This window comes from Perca flavescens, chromosome 3 (assembly GCF_004354835.1).
Source record: "Perca flavescens isolate YP-PL-M2 chromosome 3, PFLA_1.0, whole genome shotgun sequence".
NCBI lineage: Eukaryota > Metazoa > Chordata > Actinopteri > Perciformes > Percidae > Perca > Perca flavescens.
In genome coordinates, this window is record NC_041333.1 from 35,125,105 (window position 1) to 35,142,098 (window position 16,994).

At 39.9% G+C, this 16,994-nt stretch overlaps 1 protein-coding gene across 1 annotated transcript in view; it reads right to left on the minus strand.

Annotated features, from left to right (window-relative positions):
• gdpd4a (glycerophosphodiester phosphodiesterase domain containing 4a) overlaps positions 1 to 5,764 on the minus strand; it is a 39,252-nt gene extending 33,488 nt beyond the window's left edge. Inside the window, exon 1 of the mRNA XM_028574025.1 lies at positions 5,589 to 5,764. Within this exon, the coding sequence (XP_028429826.1) occupies positions 5,589 to 5,764 (176 nt within the window). The remainder of the gene's footprint in view (positions 1 to 5,588) is intronic.
• Between the last annotated feature and the right edge of the window lie 11,230 nt (positions 5,765 to 16,994).

Consider the following 16,994-nt stretch of genomic DNA (forward strand, 5'->3'; position numbering starts at 1 on the left):
AACCCTGCCACACCAAAACAACTTTGCTATTGTGGGTCTGCAACACAGCTTTAGCCATAGAAGTGCCATCAAAACGTTACAGGAGCTTTAGCTGAGCGGTGTTACATCTTCATCTCTGGCTGATGTGGGAACTGAGGGAGCTGAGTGGACAACAGGTTAGCAATCTGTCATGTTTCACTTGCCTGCTCAGGTCCATTACATCCGACAACAGGATCACCGACTGCCTCGTGTCCCCGCAAAGACTAACATCTTAACCTGACAGCAGCGGCGGTGCCAGGAAGGGGCTTGGGTGTGCTTTAGCTATCCCTAGGATTGCAATATTTATAAATAAATAAAAAATCGTTAATGTGTAAATAGTATAATTTATATTTGGAAAATAAATGAATAAATGAATAAAACAAACCGATTATTTTTAGGCTAAAAAAAACACAGGTCTGTCTCGTAGAAGAACATTACAGTGTGTTTTACAGAAATGTGAATAAATGGATCACCGAATCTAAAGTTATACAGCGCACTGGACTTAGGTTTATTTTTATTCCAGAAAACGTGTTCACCTTCCGTGGCTTATTTAGATTTATTAAGATATGACTACAGTATTTTGACCATATGTGCAAATGTGAAAACTGTGTGAGGATACATGCGCATGTGTGTTTTTATGTGTGTGCTTGGCTGAGTGTGGTGTATTAGGCCTGCTGCATTACTCTTCTGAGCCACTGTACTAGAGCTGCAGGAATGATTGTGTGAACCCGGCTTGTTGGCTGGTATTTGAAATATGTTTGGTGGGCTAATCAGAGTACTATGGTGCTGTTGTATCGGCAACGTTAAATCAATCTCTCTCGTTCGCTCGTTTAGTAAAACGCGGCGAAAGTGGGTGGGCATCTGCGCGAGTGTGTGTAACGTTAGCCTATTTGTGTCAAGGGAAACTCAAAATATCAGAGCACCCTCACGGAAACGTACAGCAACCCCAAAGCACCAGCAAAAGAAAATCTCTGGCGCCGCCATTGGCTGACAGGGCCAAACACGACTGGAAATATGGCACCTGCTCACATGGACTGTTCTCTTACAGCAGGGGTCTTCAACGTGTTTTAAGCCAAGGAGCCCTTAACTGAGAGTGAGACGGAGCAGGGACCCCCTACTACATATTGTATACAATTAAGTTGCATATTAAACCGGGTCTACAACAACGTGTGGGCGGCCTGAACTCTTCTTCTGTACCATCTTTGCTGGCTAGTCCCACATGCTAAGTAGCTAGGTAAGTATCATGTCAGTTAGCCATAGATATGTTATATATCTATGTCAGTTAGCTAGCTGTTTCCATAGACAGTAAAAGAAAGGCTGTTTCCTCTAACTTGGGTCAGTTACAAGTCAGGATTAGCCAGGAGACTTCTTCTTAAACCAGGGCGCACATGTAAGTAGTTATTTTGTAGATTATGGGGAACTTGTGTGAGTTGTAGCTGTGCTTTGCCATTGAGTACGAGGTAGTTAGTATGCTAGCGCTAGCATGCTAACATCTAGCTTCTCACAACTAGCATCTCACTCAAAACAGCATGGATGGTTTTTTTCAAAGTTGTAGAAAAATATAGCATAATATAGTATATAATATGTTGGACATATAGTCCAACATATTGTACTTCCACATGTCTTTTTTAAAAAAAGATTTGTTGGGCATTTCTGCCTATTGGACAGGAAAGCTGAGATATGAAAGGGTAGAGAGCGTAGACAGTATATAAGAACAGATCCTGTTGCTCTGGACGGAGACCAGTGAAGGATATTAGAAGTCTCTCTTGCTTTACTGAGCAGCCTCCAACTGAGCTTGAAGACGTAGATGTCAGTAACCTGTCTGAAAGTCTTCTGGTAGCTGTGCCGAGAGAAATCTCAATCTTTCCCAATCTTACAGAGACGGAGAGCGTAGGTATATGTAAGGAGATAACATAGGCACAGGCTAATTATTGCTAACTAAAATGCTAGTTAACATTAGTAACTAAACCCAGGCACGGCGTTATGGGTGGGCCTGACGGGCCTAGGCCCACCCACTTTTCAACAGGCCCACCCAAAACATTTGCTCAAAAAACATTAATGAATTAATATATTATAATTTGGTGAAGAATTATTAAAAATCGGCAAATAATCTCATAATTTGTGCTAAAATTGTCTAAATGTTTAGTTTTCAAAAACAATTTCAAAAAACTGGTCATGTCTATTTTTATGTTTCTGCGCAAGTTCAGCAGACAGTGAGGTTCGGATCGGATGTAGATTGTCTGTATGCTAGGCTAGGCTAGGCTAGGCTAGGTTAGGCTAGGTTAGGCTAGCTCCCAGTGAGTGTGAAAATAATTTCCAGTAAAGGACAAGGTTGCAACAGTCGTTGTTTAGGTACCTTAAACGTGCACGAACGGTCTCAGAGTCATCGCTGCAACCAGGAGATGAAGGAGAGCTGAGATCCACAACGCCGAGCACATCTTAGTCTCGGACACCGCAGGATGCTAACGCGGCTAACGCGGTTAGCGCGACCAGCGCCGGTGCTAATGCCTTTGCCTCTGCCTCGCGAGTGGATGATATAGCCCCTATGGATATAGTCCTGTGGATCGGTCTTCCGTGGATGAGCCCGCAACTCAACCAGTGCTAAAGTATCCGGTCACTTCTTCTGCTGAGTTTAATTGTGTAAGACCGCCAGAGGATATACCTTACTGTTATCCTCCAGAGGAGGAGGATAACAGTAAGGTATGTGGCTACTCTGCCTGTATTGTATAATGTCGTTTTATGAGATGTATGGATTAAAATAATCAATTCATAACCCGCTACAGAAGCTGCAGGCGCAGTTCTATTTCTATAACAGCTTGTTACTGTTGTTTTTTCCCTTGTGGTTTTCTCTTGTTATGGCCAATGATGCTTTAGGGCTTGTTAATGCGATTTATTTATTTTTGTAAAACATGTTTATAACATGAATCATCACACTAAAGTAAGGAAATAACTTGAGTCTTGTTTTACATGACAGATGACGTTGTCAATGAACACGTTCTGTGGCCGAGTATTGATTGAAACTGTCGGGCAGTGTTGTTGATCTGTATATTGTTGAAAACTTAAAACAGTTGAACAGAATTGTGAAATATTCGGCCTCATGTTATACGAGCAGAACTAAACTATGTTTTGGGGAAATATTAGATTCTTGACCACTTTTACAGTCTATAGGCCTGAGGTTAGGAGAGATACGCTATAGCACAGCCAGGTATGGTGGTAATGGAGAGTCCAAAGCGCTCTTCTTTTGGGCAGAACCAAGGAGAGCGATCGCGGATAGGTCCGTCCTTTGCACCGAAACCTTTTACAATGCAACAACATAGCATCAGGCTGTTACAATCTTTATTATGTAAGCACATATAATATATATAATATAACAGTATATTAGCCAGTCATTTGTATTAGGTTAAACAGGGATTTGATAACGTTTTTAATTTAAGGCCCACCCACAATTGGTCTGGCCCATCCAAAACTGGAATCCTGGCGCCGTGCCTGATTAAACCTAAACAGCTAATGTAAGTCCAAACTGCCTGTGAGCTTCTCCTGTACTATACGGTAATTCCTCTACTGTGTGACAGTAAGTCACTTGGTTATGACACAATCGTTAGCCTATTGTTATAAAAGCGTCTGCTACGGAGCCATAACGTGAGCTACAAGGTAATGGAGCCTTTTATACATTGTCGTGTTTCTTTAGAAATAAACAACGGACAAATAAAGTCTTTAAACGCTTCAGATGTAAAGTTATTCGCTGTCAAAGTGACGTCAAAATGAATAAGACCGGTAAAAGTACATTAAGTGTGCTGGCTCGTAACTTATTTTAGCCGTGCAACAGAAAAACGGTTTTATTGTTTGAATATGGTCAGTTTTTCCAATTTTTGACATTAACATGGTGAACTCTTGTCCTACTTAAACCCCTCTAAATGCACATGTTTCAGTGTTGTGAATTATCTCTTTGGCAAGATGCTAAGTAGAAATCAATAGAGAGAGTACTTTGTAATAGTTTTTTGAGGAGGCAGAGTCTTAATTTGGTGTATTATCTGCAGAGACAAAAACTTGTGTCATGCCAGCTTCATCAACTTGAAGCAACACCTTACATTGTCACACACAATTCCAAATAAAGAGGAGTTCTGGGAATGCACGGTAAGATTAAATCAAATAGGTTTCTCATATTTATGCAAAGATACCCTGTTATGTTACCGGCTTGGATTTCCTGGATTCACTTATTTTTCATTTCCTATCGCAGAACTACAGACAGCTTGGACTGCGACCTTTGTGGGAGGAAAAAGCTTGTCCGCCTCAATAAGCGCTTACAAGAGTCACATGGCATTATTGTACAAAAGGTAAGTGTATTCAATTGGTTTTGATTTGGCAAAAAAACACATCTGCAAGATCTTTTGTAAATCTAATGTTTAGTTCCTTTTAAGTTTGTCTAATATTAGAATTTGTTTGTTAATAGGAAGGAGAACCTATCCTGAACTAGGCCAAGAGAGCAGCCATTGTGAAAGATCAGCCATCGTTAAGAGCTTGCTGAACTGCGGTGGTCCGAGCCTGATGAGCATGGACATGGGGATTACCTGTCAGGATGGTACTTTTAAGTTGTGTTAAAGGAACACGCCGACTTATTGGGAATTTAGCTTATTCACCGTAACCCCCAGAGTTAGACAAGTCCATACATACCCTTCTCATCTCCGTGCGTGCTGTAATGCTGTCTGACGGCTCCAGCGGCATCAGACCAGCACAGATCCTGCAGGTAACCGGTTCCAACTAGCCTACTGCTCCGAATAAGTGACAAAATAACGCCAACATGTTCCTATTTACATGGTGTGATTTATAGAGTCACAGCGTGTACAAAAAACAACGTAACATGAGACACAGCCGTCTTCTAACTGTAAACAAACCGGGAACTATATTCTCAGGCAGAAGAATATAGTACTTGGGCGGAGTGATATGCTCGCAGCAAGCCTGTCTGAGAATATAGTTCCAGGTTTGTTTACTGTTAAAAGATGGCTGTGTCTCATGTTACGTTGTTTTTTGTACACGCTGTGACTCTATAAATCACAACATGTAAATAGGAACATGTTGGCGTTATTTTGTCAATTTTGTCACAATTGGGAGCAGTAGGCTAGTTGGAACCAGTTACCTGCTGGATCTGTGCTAGGCTAAGCTAATGCTGGAGCCGTCAGGCAGCGTTACAGCACGCACGGAGATGAGAAGGGTATGTATGGACTTGTCTTACTCTGGGGGTTACGGTGAATAAGCTGAAGTCCCAATAAGTCGGCGTGTTCCTTTAATATTATTTGTGATTCCCTGGTAACAGGGGGACTGAAAAGAGGGCTTTCATCATTATATTCCATTAATTTTCCCATCCAACTATACACAAATTAAACTTTAGCTTTCTATTGTTTAGTTTTTTTATGGCTTTTCTGTGCCAACCAAAACTTTTGTGACATATACAGAAATTTGGAAGCACAGGGTTTTAATTTCCAATTTAAATCAGTTAAATTTCATTACAGAGGATGATTGTCCTAACTTGGACTTGGAACTGGCTGACCTTTCCAATGAGGAGCAAGAGTTACTTCGTTTTGACCCTGTCCCCTGGGCCCCACAATTGCTCCTCTTCCACTGAGCTGACCAGCAGTATGGTTACTGCCGGCAGTATGGTTATGCCAGTCAGCCACTTGATTCCATCCCTGTCCCTGGGCCCCACAACTCCTCCTCCTCCATTGACCCTACTGCCGGTCAGCCACTTCATTCCACCCCTTTTCCTGGGTCCCACATTAAGCCTGGTTCAGATGGCAGGATAATTAGGCCAATTTTAGCCCCAATTCCCCCCTCTCGACAATCCTAAGGATGCTCCGATTATGGTAAAATAATCTGATCAGATATTCCTGCCGTGTGTGGTGTGTTAAGACTGCTCTCGTCTGCTCGGAAAGACGACGTCGGGACCTCTCCCATCTCACATCGGGGATATCCAACATGTTGGATATTTTTGGCCCGATTTCTCCTCGTGTGTGGTGTCCCCCCCCGGGGACAAACGAGCACGCAGCCTGTGTAAAATAAATAAAGTCGATGGGCATAACTACATCCACAACTGCAGTCCACCAGAGTACATGGAAACGAATATGGGGAGAGAGGATAAAGACATTTATTTTATTTTCACCTTTTGTTTCTTGGGGTTGTCCAACTAATATTAACCTTACTTTAACTGCAGAAAAGATTCTTAAAGACCTTCAAAGGTTTCGCCAGGGGTCACGGACAGGAAAGAAGGATGTGGAAAATGCACGGCAGTCATGCAGCCACTGTTTTTGCTTTTGCCTCTACATGGCTGCTGGCATGCCTACCAATGCCATCACCCAAGAGCCAAGGTTCCTAACCCAAGTAGACAAGTTACAGGCCTAAGTATTTTTCATCTCATATTTTTCTTGACCTAAAAAAGACAATTTTCAGAATTAACCAGGCACAACATACTTACAAATACAAATTATTCTCTTATCTATTGATTCCAAATTGATTTTATATTTATATATATATATATATATATATATATATATATATATATATATATATATATATATTTATTATCTATGGTGTTTTGAAATTGATGAGAATTGAGAAGTTGGAACATGTAATGTGGTGGAACTGGGAGCAGGTTTAGTCATTTGTAACTCCTTACCTTTTCCCACAGTTGGACAGTGTACCGTAGTACAGGGCTACGCACCAACTACTGTCAAGAACATGTTGAACAACGTGATCACGTTCTTCAAACACGTTGAGAGCTAATACGAGGAGAAGGCTAGTAAGCTCAAAAAGAAAGACTTCATGAAATTTCAGTACGAACTTAAGAGAATCGTGGCTGATGTCCAGAAAAAACTTGTCGTCCACCGGCAGACAGTGTTACGCCATAAGACAGGTAAATGTTTTCAATTTCTTTCATTCTGGTATTGTTTACTATCTGAAAATCAAATTGTATGTCCTGTATATATTTTGTCATCTAAGTGCATGCATGTCAAACTGTTTTTGCAGACAATCAGGTTAGTGCAGTCCAAAAAAAGCAATTAATGATTACTGCCAAGAGAAGAATTCCTGAACTGTTAAGTAAGTAGACTTCATTATGTACATTGTATTCCTTCTTTTTCAGTAGATTTTAAGACATTCTTAACTGTATTTTTCTGTATACAGTCATGTGAAAAAAGTAGGACACCCATGCTAAAGTTGACTAAAAAGAGGAATAAAAAAATCTTCTTTTGGAAATTGATCTTAATGCCTTAATTAAAAAAAATGAGGAAAAATCCGACCTTTAAGGACACCAATTTTGTTTGTGAATGAATAATGTATCGTAAATAAATAAATTAAAATACAGAGGGGCATAAGTAAGTACACCGCTATGTTAAATTCCCATAGAGGCAGGCAGATTTTTATTTTTAAAGGCCAGTTATTTCATGGATCCAGGATAGTATGCATCCTGATAAAGTTCCCTTGGCCTTTGGAATTAAAATAAACCTAAATTATTAATTAAATTCAGTACTTGGTCATACTACTACTACTTTACTTGGTCATGTTAATTTAATTAAAATTTATAAAATACTTGGTCATGTTAATTTAATTCAAATTAACATGACCAAGGAACATGTGATCAACTGTGAGACGTGGAGTCATGGCAAGAGGTTCCAAGTTCTGGTTAGTATCTATTTAGGGGTGGTGGGTCCAAGCAATGAACATTTCATTGGTGAAATTAAAATGAGTGTCTTTGTTGAAGTCAGCATTGCATAGTCCCATAAGCAACACACACACACACACACAAGTCACCAGTGAATTGTTCTGCTCTTTTAAACTCCACCTGTCCACAGAAATACACTAATGTTCTGCATTTTATATCCTAAGGTGGATGACCACAAAACTGTGTGATCATTCGGTCAAGCTGCATTTACCCTCAACAATGAGGAGTACAAGTGGCTTGAATACCTGACAAAGGACATTTGCTGTAAGCCAGGCCAGGACAGCAACTACATCTTCCATACACCGCTTGGCAGGCTGATCCAGGAGCCTTTAAACTTCCTCCATCTGGCTTCAACCAGATCCAGAGCATATATATAAACTTTATTCAAGACACAGAGGTCCATAGAGACAACACAATACAGATATAAATATAAAAACAATACAAAACATTTAACAATGATGCCAATAATGCATCATTTATAAAACATATACAGGCTTTGAGTCCAATGTTTCCAAAAGCAAGATGTGTACCTTGTGTCACTCCTAGAAACATCAACTAAGGAACCAATGATCATATTCTTAGACCCTCTCAGTCTGCACATGAATCTGTACATAGAATTTCTTAAAACAGCGTTAAAAGTGGGCACATTGTTAGACAAACATTTCACTGGCACTACTCCACCTAGGAATTTTAAGCACAATTCGCAGTGCATCATTGTAAGCCACTTGAAGTTCGACTCACTAGAATTACACCACAGGTGGGCACTATACAGTGCAGTGCAATAGGTTTTGGAAAGTGAGATTTTTACATCCGGGGTGCACTATATATGTGTCTAAAACGTTGGAAAAGCTAGAGCAGATAATTGAAGACAAAAGAAGTTCACTGGGGACCAAGTGCAATCATTAGTCCTTTAATCAAGTCATGTAGTTAGTTCATTAATTCGGCTTAAGTGCTGCCCAAAATGGCTTGGGTGCAGCGCCTAAGCTTTATAATAATAGGAAAACTAGAAAGCCCTGCCAAAATGTAGTGAAATAAGAAGCTAAACCTAACTCATTTCCATGGCAACACTCCAACTGCATGCCCAAAATAAGCGTGCCACTGCACACAATGATATGGCCAATTCTACACTCAGTGCCACTAGGTACTAAGGTTGTCATGATACCAGAATTTTAGACTTAGATAATGTACTAGTATAAAAAAAATGATACTTGGAAAAAATTACAGTAACTGACAGTGTCAATGATTGTGTCTTCAGTTGTGTGTGTTCATGTACCTGCACCTGTGTGTTTATATGTGAATATTTTTATAACAAAACCCATATCTAATGTGTTTATCTCAGTCTCCCTCCCACTGCATTCATCTCAGGACAAGAAGGGAAAATCACAACCGCCAACAAAAGGTCAATCGAGCACAGAAGATTAACTTGGCATCAGACTGACCGAAAACAACACGGTATGTCACGTAAGTGGCACTTTTACAAATTCGGTTTGCAAACCAGGTTTTATCCAACAGCAGCAGCTTGTTACTGGTTTGAATCCCCAGAGATGTTGTGGAGTACCCTTTAAACCAGTAATTAATCCCTGCACACCTGTGGTGTCAGGATGTGGTTATGCACAAGATTAGATCATACTTTAATGATTCCCTAGAAAAAGTACAACAAAATGTTGAAATTTCGACCCAGAAATACACAAAGTTGCATGGAAAAGACACAAGGGTTAAATATAGTTTAGTAAAAGTTATGTAGCTATAAGTTGGCATCTTAATGAAACTACAGTGGAGAAATAAACATGGAAGAGATTGTCAGCTTTATTACTCTACATGTCCGATGCCACCAACTAGAAGTAAATACACCAATGAGTTACTGCAGTTCCCAACATGCAGCTCTTTTTGCCAGAGATACCCAGCAGCAGATTCTGGAGCTGAATGTGAATGGACCCAGACAGCCCGGGTAAAGCTAGGAGAGGACCAGCGGTGACGAAAAGAAGCGATCCCAGAGCTGAATACTAGATACACAGTGCTGGAAGCTGCCTGTACAGTGCGCCATTTTACTGTGTGTGTGTGTGTGTGTGTGTGTGTGTGTGTGTGTGTGTGTGTGTGTGTGTGTGTGTGTTCAGTGTGAAAGATAATGCAGAAAAAAAATATTGCTACGGAATGAATGTGCAGAGACAACAACGTGGAGGCAAAAGAAATAAACAGGACATATATATTTGGGCTTTCAAAATTAACGAGATAACGAGTTACAGTTTTTTTCGATTGCTAAACGACAGTGGGCACAACTGGAGTCACGTCAGTCTGCACAGAAGCAGTTCACGTGGACCAATCTCTAGTTTGTTTTTCATTGCTTGAACACAGTTTTCAGAACTCTACACACTTATCCCATGACTTTAACCACAACCTGCACAACACTGTAGATTTACAGCACTTTGTTCAAATGCTAACACACTGCTGTCAACACTGTTAACCACACATTCAACACAGAATAGGTTTCAGGCTGGTGCCTATCAAACACTGCTGATTGGGATTCTAGCTGAAAGCCTAAGCAGGGGTCTTATTTTAGACCAGTTAGTGAACATATACGGTATTTATACAGAGAAAGCTCAGAAAGCCTTTTTTTTGTATACAAACACCAAATACTGTAAGAATGAAACAATTATACACTGTACTGTTGGAGAGAAACAGGTAAAAGAGCAAAGATACCAACATGTCCAGGTAAGATGTCTGAGAATATATACATAGCTATAAAAAAAGTGAACAACACTATATCTTTACAATAGTAAAACTGTGTTCTTATTGTTTTTCAGAAAGTAATGGAGGTGAAAGCAATAGAAACGCCACATTCATTAGTATTTAGAGATGATGAAGACATCCAGTGTGATGAAGAAAACTTGCCACATGATGCTGGAGAGAGGCAGAATTAGTCACACTATTCTTTGGTACTGTTACGTATGTACCTTTAGTTTTTTCCCCAGTAATTCCATAAATTACTAGAGACAAAATACTTTATTGAAGCAAACTGCTGATTTTCATTCTTTCTTGTTTACCTCACGTAAAAATTGGTATATTATACAATCTCTATCTTTTCCTTAAATATCTATTGAGTAGTGTCAAGTCACTCAAATTCTGTAAAGATGAGAACGTTTGTAATTTCTGTATTGGTGTTAATGCTAGTGTTTTTACTCTGTGTGTTCTGAGTGACAGTGTGTGTGTATGTGTGTTATCTCAGGGAGGATTGTTCATAGTGTTCAAACTGAGCCTGTTTTTGTGTGTTAAGAATTGTGTTGCTGTGAATGAGTTTTGCAGGTGATGTGAACTGTTTAGCTCAGGTGACTGTAGGTAGTGCAGACTGTAGTTTGAGTTTTGCACACGTGACTCCAGTCGACAGTCCACTGTCGTTTAGCAATCGAAAAAAAACTGTAATGTAATGGCGAAATTGCATTTAAGCATAATTCCTTATATTTTTGTTTTATTTCTACTTTAATTCTCTCACAAATGCTGAAAGAGAGTTTATCTCATTCCCCACGTGTAGATTTAGATTCTAACTTTGTGAGACATCCAGTCTGGAACATAATGTGAGCTCTGTCTGTCTGAACAGATAGGGGCTACAAGGTCACCCTAAAACTATCTCTAGTTTGTCCCATACAGTTGAGATATAACCGGGGGGTGAAAGTCGTACAGAGAGAGAGAGAGGAGGTGAGATGGCTCCAAGATGGCTCTTGTGCGTTTCCTGATTGTCTTCATGTGTATCAGATTGCCTGTAAAAATTGTAGCGTCATAATTAGCCAAGTGCGTGTGTGCTGTCACTCTGAAGCAGCACATAAGACTGGTGTTTCTGTTCACTCATTGGAGGAACTGACTCCACACTGGGCGGCTGTGCCTTTTGTGAAATCATGTTGCTCCTATATTTGCAAATATATATTTTTTTAAATAAAATACAGAAACCTAAACTTGGTTAAGTTTCAACTAGAGATGTTCCGATACCGATACCAGAATCGGTATCGGCTCCGATACTGCCTAAATCGCTTGTATCGGTATCGGGAAGTACTGGAGGTTATGCACCGATCCGATACCACGTAATAAAGCCCTAAAGAAAATCTACATTAAAGTAGTTTATTTATGTTCTTTTTCCGTTATAACTGACTGTCAAACTGGAGAATAAAAGAAAGTTCTGGGGCATTCATTGTTTGTGTTTGTTCATGTTTCACAAAGAGTTAAACCTGAGCCAGACAGACAACAAAGATAGAAATCATATCACATCCATACAGGGATAGTAGTATACAGCTGTTAAAACATAATGAAATATATGACACTCTGGTATCAGATCGGTACGCGGTATCGGCCGATACGCAAGTTCAGGTATCGGAATCGGTATCGGGAAGCAAAAAAGTGGTATCGGGCCATCTCTAGTTTCAACTGCCTTATTTGTTTCACTTTACTAAACTTTGAAAACTCTTCCCCCTGCTGCAACAGGAAACTTCCATTACACAAATTCCTCTTTTTTTTTCCACTAGTTTTTTTTAACTCACGATTAACGCACCTTTGTTCTGTGATTTGGGCCAGTATGCAGCAGTAACGTTGGGGATGGCTAGCAGAAACAAACTAAATCAATGATCATTAAAAAAGCAGCTCAAGACATGCAAAACAAGATTAGCAAATACAGTTTCAGAGCCCGTCCAGATGATTCTCTCAACAAGCCAAATTTATTTGCATGAACTGTGGATGTGAATTGAGTTAGCATCAGAGTACATTGAGTCTCAAATACCACTTGCTGGCCAAGAATCGTAATGTAATGCACCTTTACATGTGTAAAGTGTGACACTACCCTTATCTCACTAACTGCCTTTAAAGTACGTCTCTCTGAGCTCCTGTCCAATCACTGTACATGCTAACTGTTCTCCATCATTCATACTCTGTCTTGCACCCCCGTTGTATTATTGCATGCCATTATCTCTGTCACGCCCCATTGCATATTTGTACAGACGCACATCTTCACCTGCATTGCTTTCACATTCTGTTTAAGTTGCACTATTCATCCGTATGTTAAACTGTCATTCCTCCCACCTTTGTTGTCGCACAATTTTTGTACACCACAATCTGCACCAACTGTATATTGACTCTTCATTACATTTCAGCATTTATATAGTCTGTCTATTCATGTTCATGCATATCGTGTTATGTCTGTTCTACATCACTACCTAGACCACTATTTGCACTAACTGTATATGGACTCTTCACAACATTCAGCATTTATATAGTCTGACTATTCATGCATACTGTTATTACTGATCTACATCATCATTCAGACCACACTCTGCACCAACTGTACATTGACTCTTTACCACATCTCAGCATTTATTTATACTGTCTGTTCACGCATATTGTGTTATGTCTGTTCTACATCACTACCTAGACCACTGTTTGCACTAACTGTATATGGACTCTTCACTACATTCAGCATTTATATAGACTGCCTGTCTATTCCGGTTTACTGAACTATATCTCTAACCAGACCACTATTTGCACTAACTGTATATTGACTCTTTACTACATTTCAGCAGTGTTGTAGACTGCCTATTCATGTATATTGTGTTAATTACCATATCACTTTCGCATATCCATCGTCTTACTTACACCTCACTTTGCACCGGCTTTGCAATGCTTACTTAATCTGCACTTTATGTAGCCTATTATATTCTGTATTGTATTGAATGTGAAACTGTATACTGTCCTGCATGCTTATGCTTTTCTTGGCCAGTTCGCCGTTGCAAATGAGAACCTGTTCTCAACAGCCTACCTGGTTAAATAAAGGTTAAATAAAATAAAAAGAATAAACACTACATTGTGTTCGTATTACCAAGTAATGTAACACTGAGGTCAATGTGCCCACCTGTTGTTGCTTGATGGGTTGGAGTTTGCCATATTATGCTATTAGCGTATTTCTGAGCATAAAATACTTTTGAGGTTATTCTGAAGAATATTCTAGACAGTATTTGTCATTATTTTGGATAGTTGCAATAATGTTAAACACTTGCATAAAGCAAGCATATCTGTCCTCTCCCAGGTTGATAAAAGCATAAAAAACTTGAAAAATATTCCTTTTAAAGTACATTTAGAACAGATAAAAAAACGTGTGATGAATCATGAGTCTACTACAGAAAATCCTAGGATTAAATATATTCTATATATATATATATATATATATATATATATATATATATATATATATATTAGATAGATGGACAGAGGGATAGAGAGCAGGGGAGATAGTACGCATTAAACAATGCAGCCCTCTGTATCCAGATCAGCTCTCTGCTGTTAACTTACTGTCCAAACACATCACACCACTAACAACACCAACACTACCAGGCATGTGCTCATGTGGTACAGTCATTCTTTGTGTACAAAATGGTGATACATTACTCTTAAAACACATATTCAATTTTAAACTAGAAAGCACAAATCGAAAACCAAAGTCTGCACAACCCACTACATTTCTTATTATTTGATTTAAGTCCAGAGCCAAAGCAGAAAGGTAGATGTACTGTATGACAAGCTTTCCCCAACAACAACAACCACAGTTTTAGTTGGCAGTGTTAAGTTGCCGCCATGCTATTGCAGGAATAATTAATGCAATGATGGCAGTGGAAACACATTGTCGCTGAACTTATTTTTGGAGAATTGTACAATATTAAAGTTCTGTATGGAAAGTTAAAACCAGGACACACATTGTAAGACATGACACTAACCCATCAACAAGCTAAACTCTTCTGGAAAAGAATGAATCACTTTTGAGAGGGAAGGTAAATCCTTCTTCATAGACATCAAATGTCACTTATTAGAGGCATTACAGGTTAAGTCACCTGCCACTAGTCTGGGATACTATTTTTGGATACGAGTTGCTGTTTGCATTTCTTTAAACCAGTGACAATCGTCTTGGGTAATTGCCGGATGCAGCGACGGTGGCTCTGCAAATTTTTTTTTTTAATTTTCCCTCTCCTTTCAGGATTTCTCAGTTATGGACAGCTTATCCTCTTCTGTTCTGGCATCTGTTTGCTTTTTTAACACAAACCAAACACAGCAGAGACACCACACTCGCATCTTATGAAGACGCATATGACAAGACAAAGCAGATTAATGATAACAAGCCAACCAACATATTGATTTATTCATTAAAGTGCTTGTTAGATGTTGTCGTCATCCTCATGGCCACCAGACAGCCTCAGTGAGAAGGAAATCAGCCATCAAAGGCTGATTTAATTGCTTTTTACTGCTAGACTGGGATCTCTGTCAGCCTGTGGGACAGTGGGAATATCCCTTAACACTAATAAAACCCACTCTAATTAACTTGTACAAGACTTACAGTAGAAAGCACCTTTTATAAACAATGCGCAGGGGAACTTTGATTTTTAAGAGCTTTTAAATCCAACTGTATGACTCAAAATCTGCCTGCAGCGTGTGCGGTAATAACATTTGTTTACTTTTACTCATCTTACTCGTTTCTCTGTGAGATCTAACAACAGCCACCATTAAACAAGACTAATATTTAGCTGGGACTCTCAGGGATTTCTGGCATTTCTTATAGCTGATCTCTGCATCCTGTGGCGATGATAACACCAATACCTTGCCATTCCCATCCATTATTCCTCACACAGCCGTATATACAGTAGGTCTATGAACTGGCCTCGGCTGGTTGATAAATGCATAAACAGCCTCTATCGTGACGTGACTCGGACTACTCTTGCTGAATAACAGCAGAGATACTGTCAGTGTGTAGCCCTGTATTGATTTGTTTTGATCTATGGGGTGACAATAAGGCAGCCTGACAGAAACGTGATTCACTATTCAGTCAAACAGCCGCAATCAATCCCAACAAAATGTCACTAAATCAGCCATCTGCAGAAGAAACGCAGTTCGAGCTCAACACTGACAGACCACTTTACAGTGTGTGACACCGCTGGGACACCACTGCTGCCTCGGTCGGTGTTTAAAGGAAGAGAAAGACTGAACATGTCCTTAATAAGCAGCGGACATTATAAAACAGACACACAAAAAACTAATAAAAAATAGCCTACATGGATAGATAGATAGATAGATAGATAAATAGAAGGCGCAAGAATGTTGACAATAGCCACTCTGGCTCAAATGTGTTAACGTTACACTATAATTTGTAATATCAAACTTAACACTACCACCAATAGTTTGACCTAAAATAGCCTATACGTTAACTTACGTTAAAGCAATAGATTAAAAAAATAAGTATAAAAAGTCGTAGGTCTAGAGAGATATTGACAACAATTGACAATATTTCAATGAAACGGCCAAATGTAACAAGAAAGAAAAGAAATGTTAAAGAAATGTATAGAGGGGAGAAGAAAACAAATTGTCCCCAAATCAGCGCGAAATATCGTTCGCTTGCCTATAACCCGAAGAAGCGTCATGATGCCGAGACGTTGCTGTAATGACTGAATTTCACATTTAAACGGATATTTTATAATTAAGTCCACCCAGCGCTAACTGACGTTTTCCGCGTAAAGGTCGTTCAAATTCACCATGAGGAGAATCACCATGTTAAACATATAAGATAACATTTTCTTACCGTAAGGATGTGTTTGCTGCCCGTATATGTCCGTTTTTTATTTTTTATTTAAAGCCTATACGTTCTGAGGCACGAGCCGTGGTTTGGTGCAGTAGCCTATTAGTCTCGTGCAGCAGTGCAGCCTCTCGAGCTCCGTGTGTTTGTTGGCGCTGCCAGGACACGGGGATGTACAGTACCAGCACGCGCCTCGTCCGGCCGGCTGGGACAGGAGCGGAGAGGAGAGGAGAGGAGGAGAACTGCAGGCACGAGGCATCCGCGAGGGGCTCCAAACTCACCTGTTGCTTACGTCACCACGGCGCCCCCCATGTCTCAACAAAACCAGTAAAACACAGAGAGAGACACACATACACATGCACACACACACGCACACGCACACACAGACACACACATACATACACACACACACACACAGACACAGAGACACACCCACACACAGAGACACACACACACACACAGAAACACACACACACACACACACACACACAGAGACACACAGACACAGAGACACACACAGACAGAGACACACACACACACACACACACACACACACACACACACACACACACACACACACACACACACACACACACACACACACACACACACACACACACACACACACACACACACACACACAGGGGCATTGCACAAAATTCTGGGCATTTTCTATGG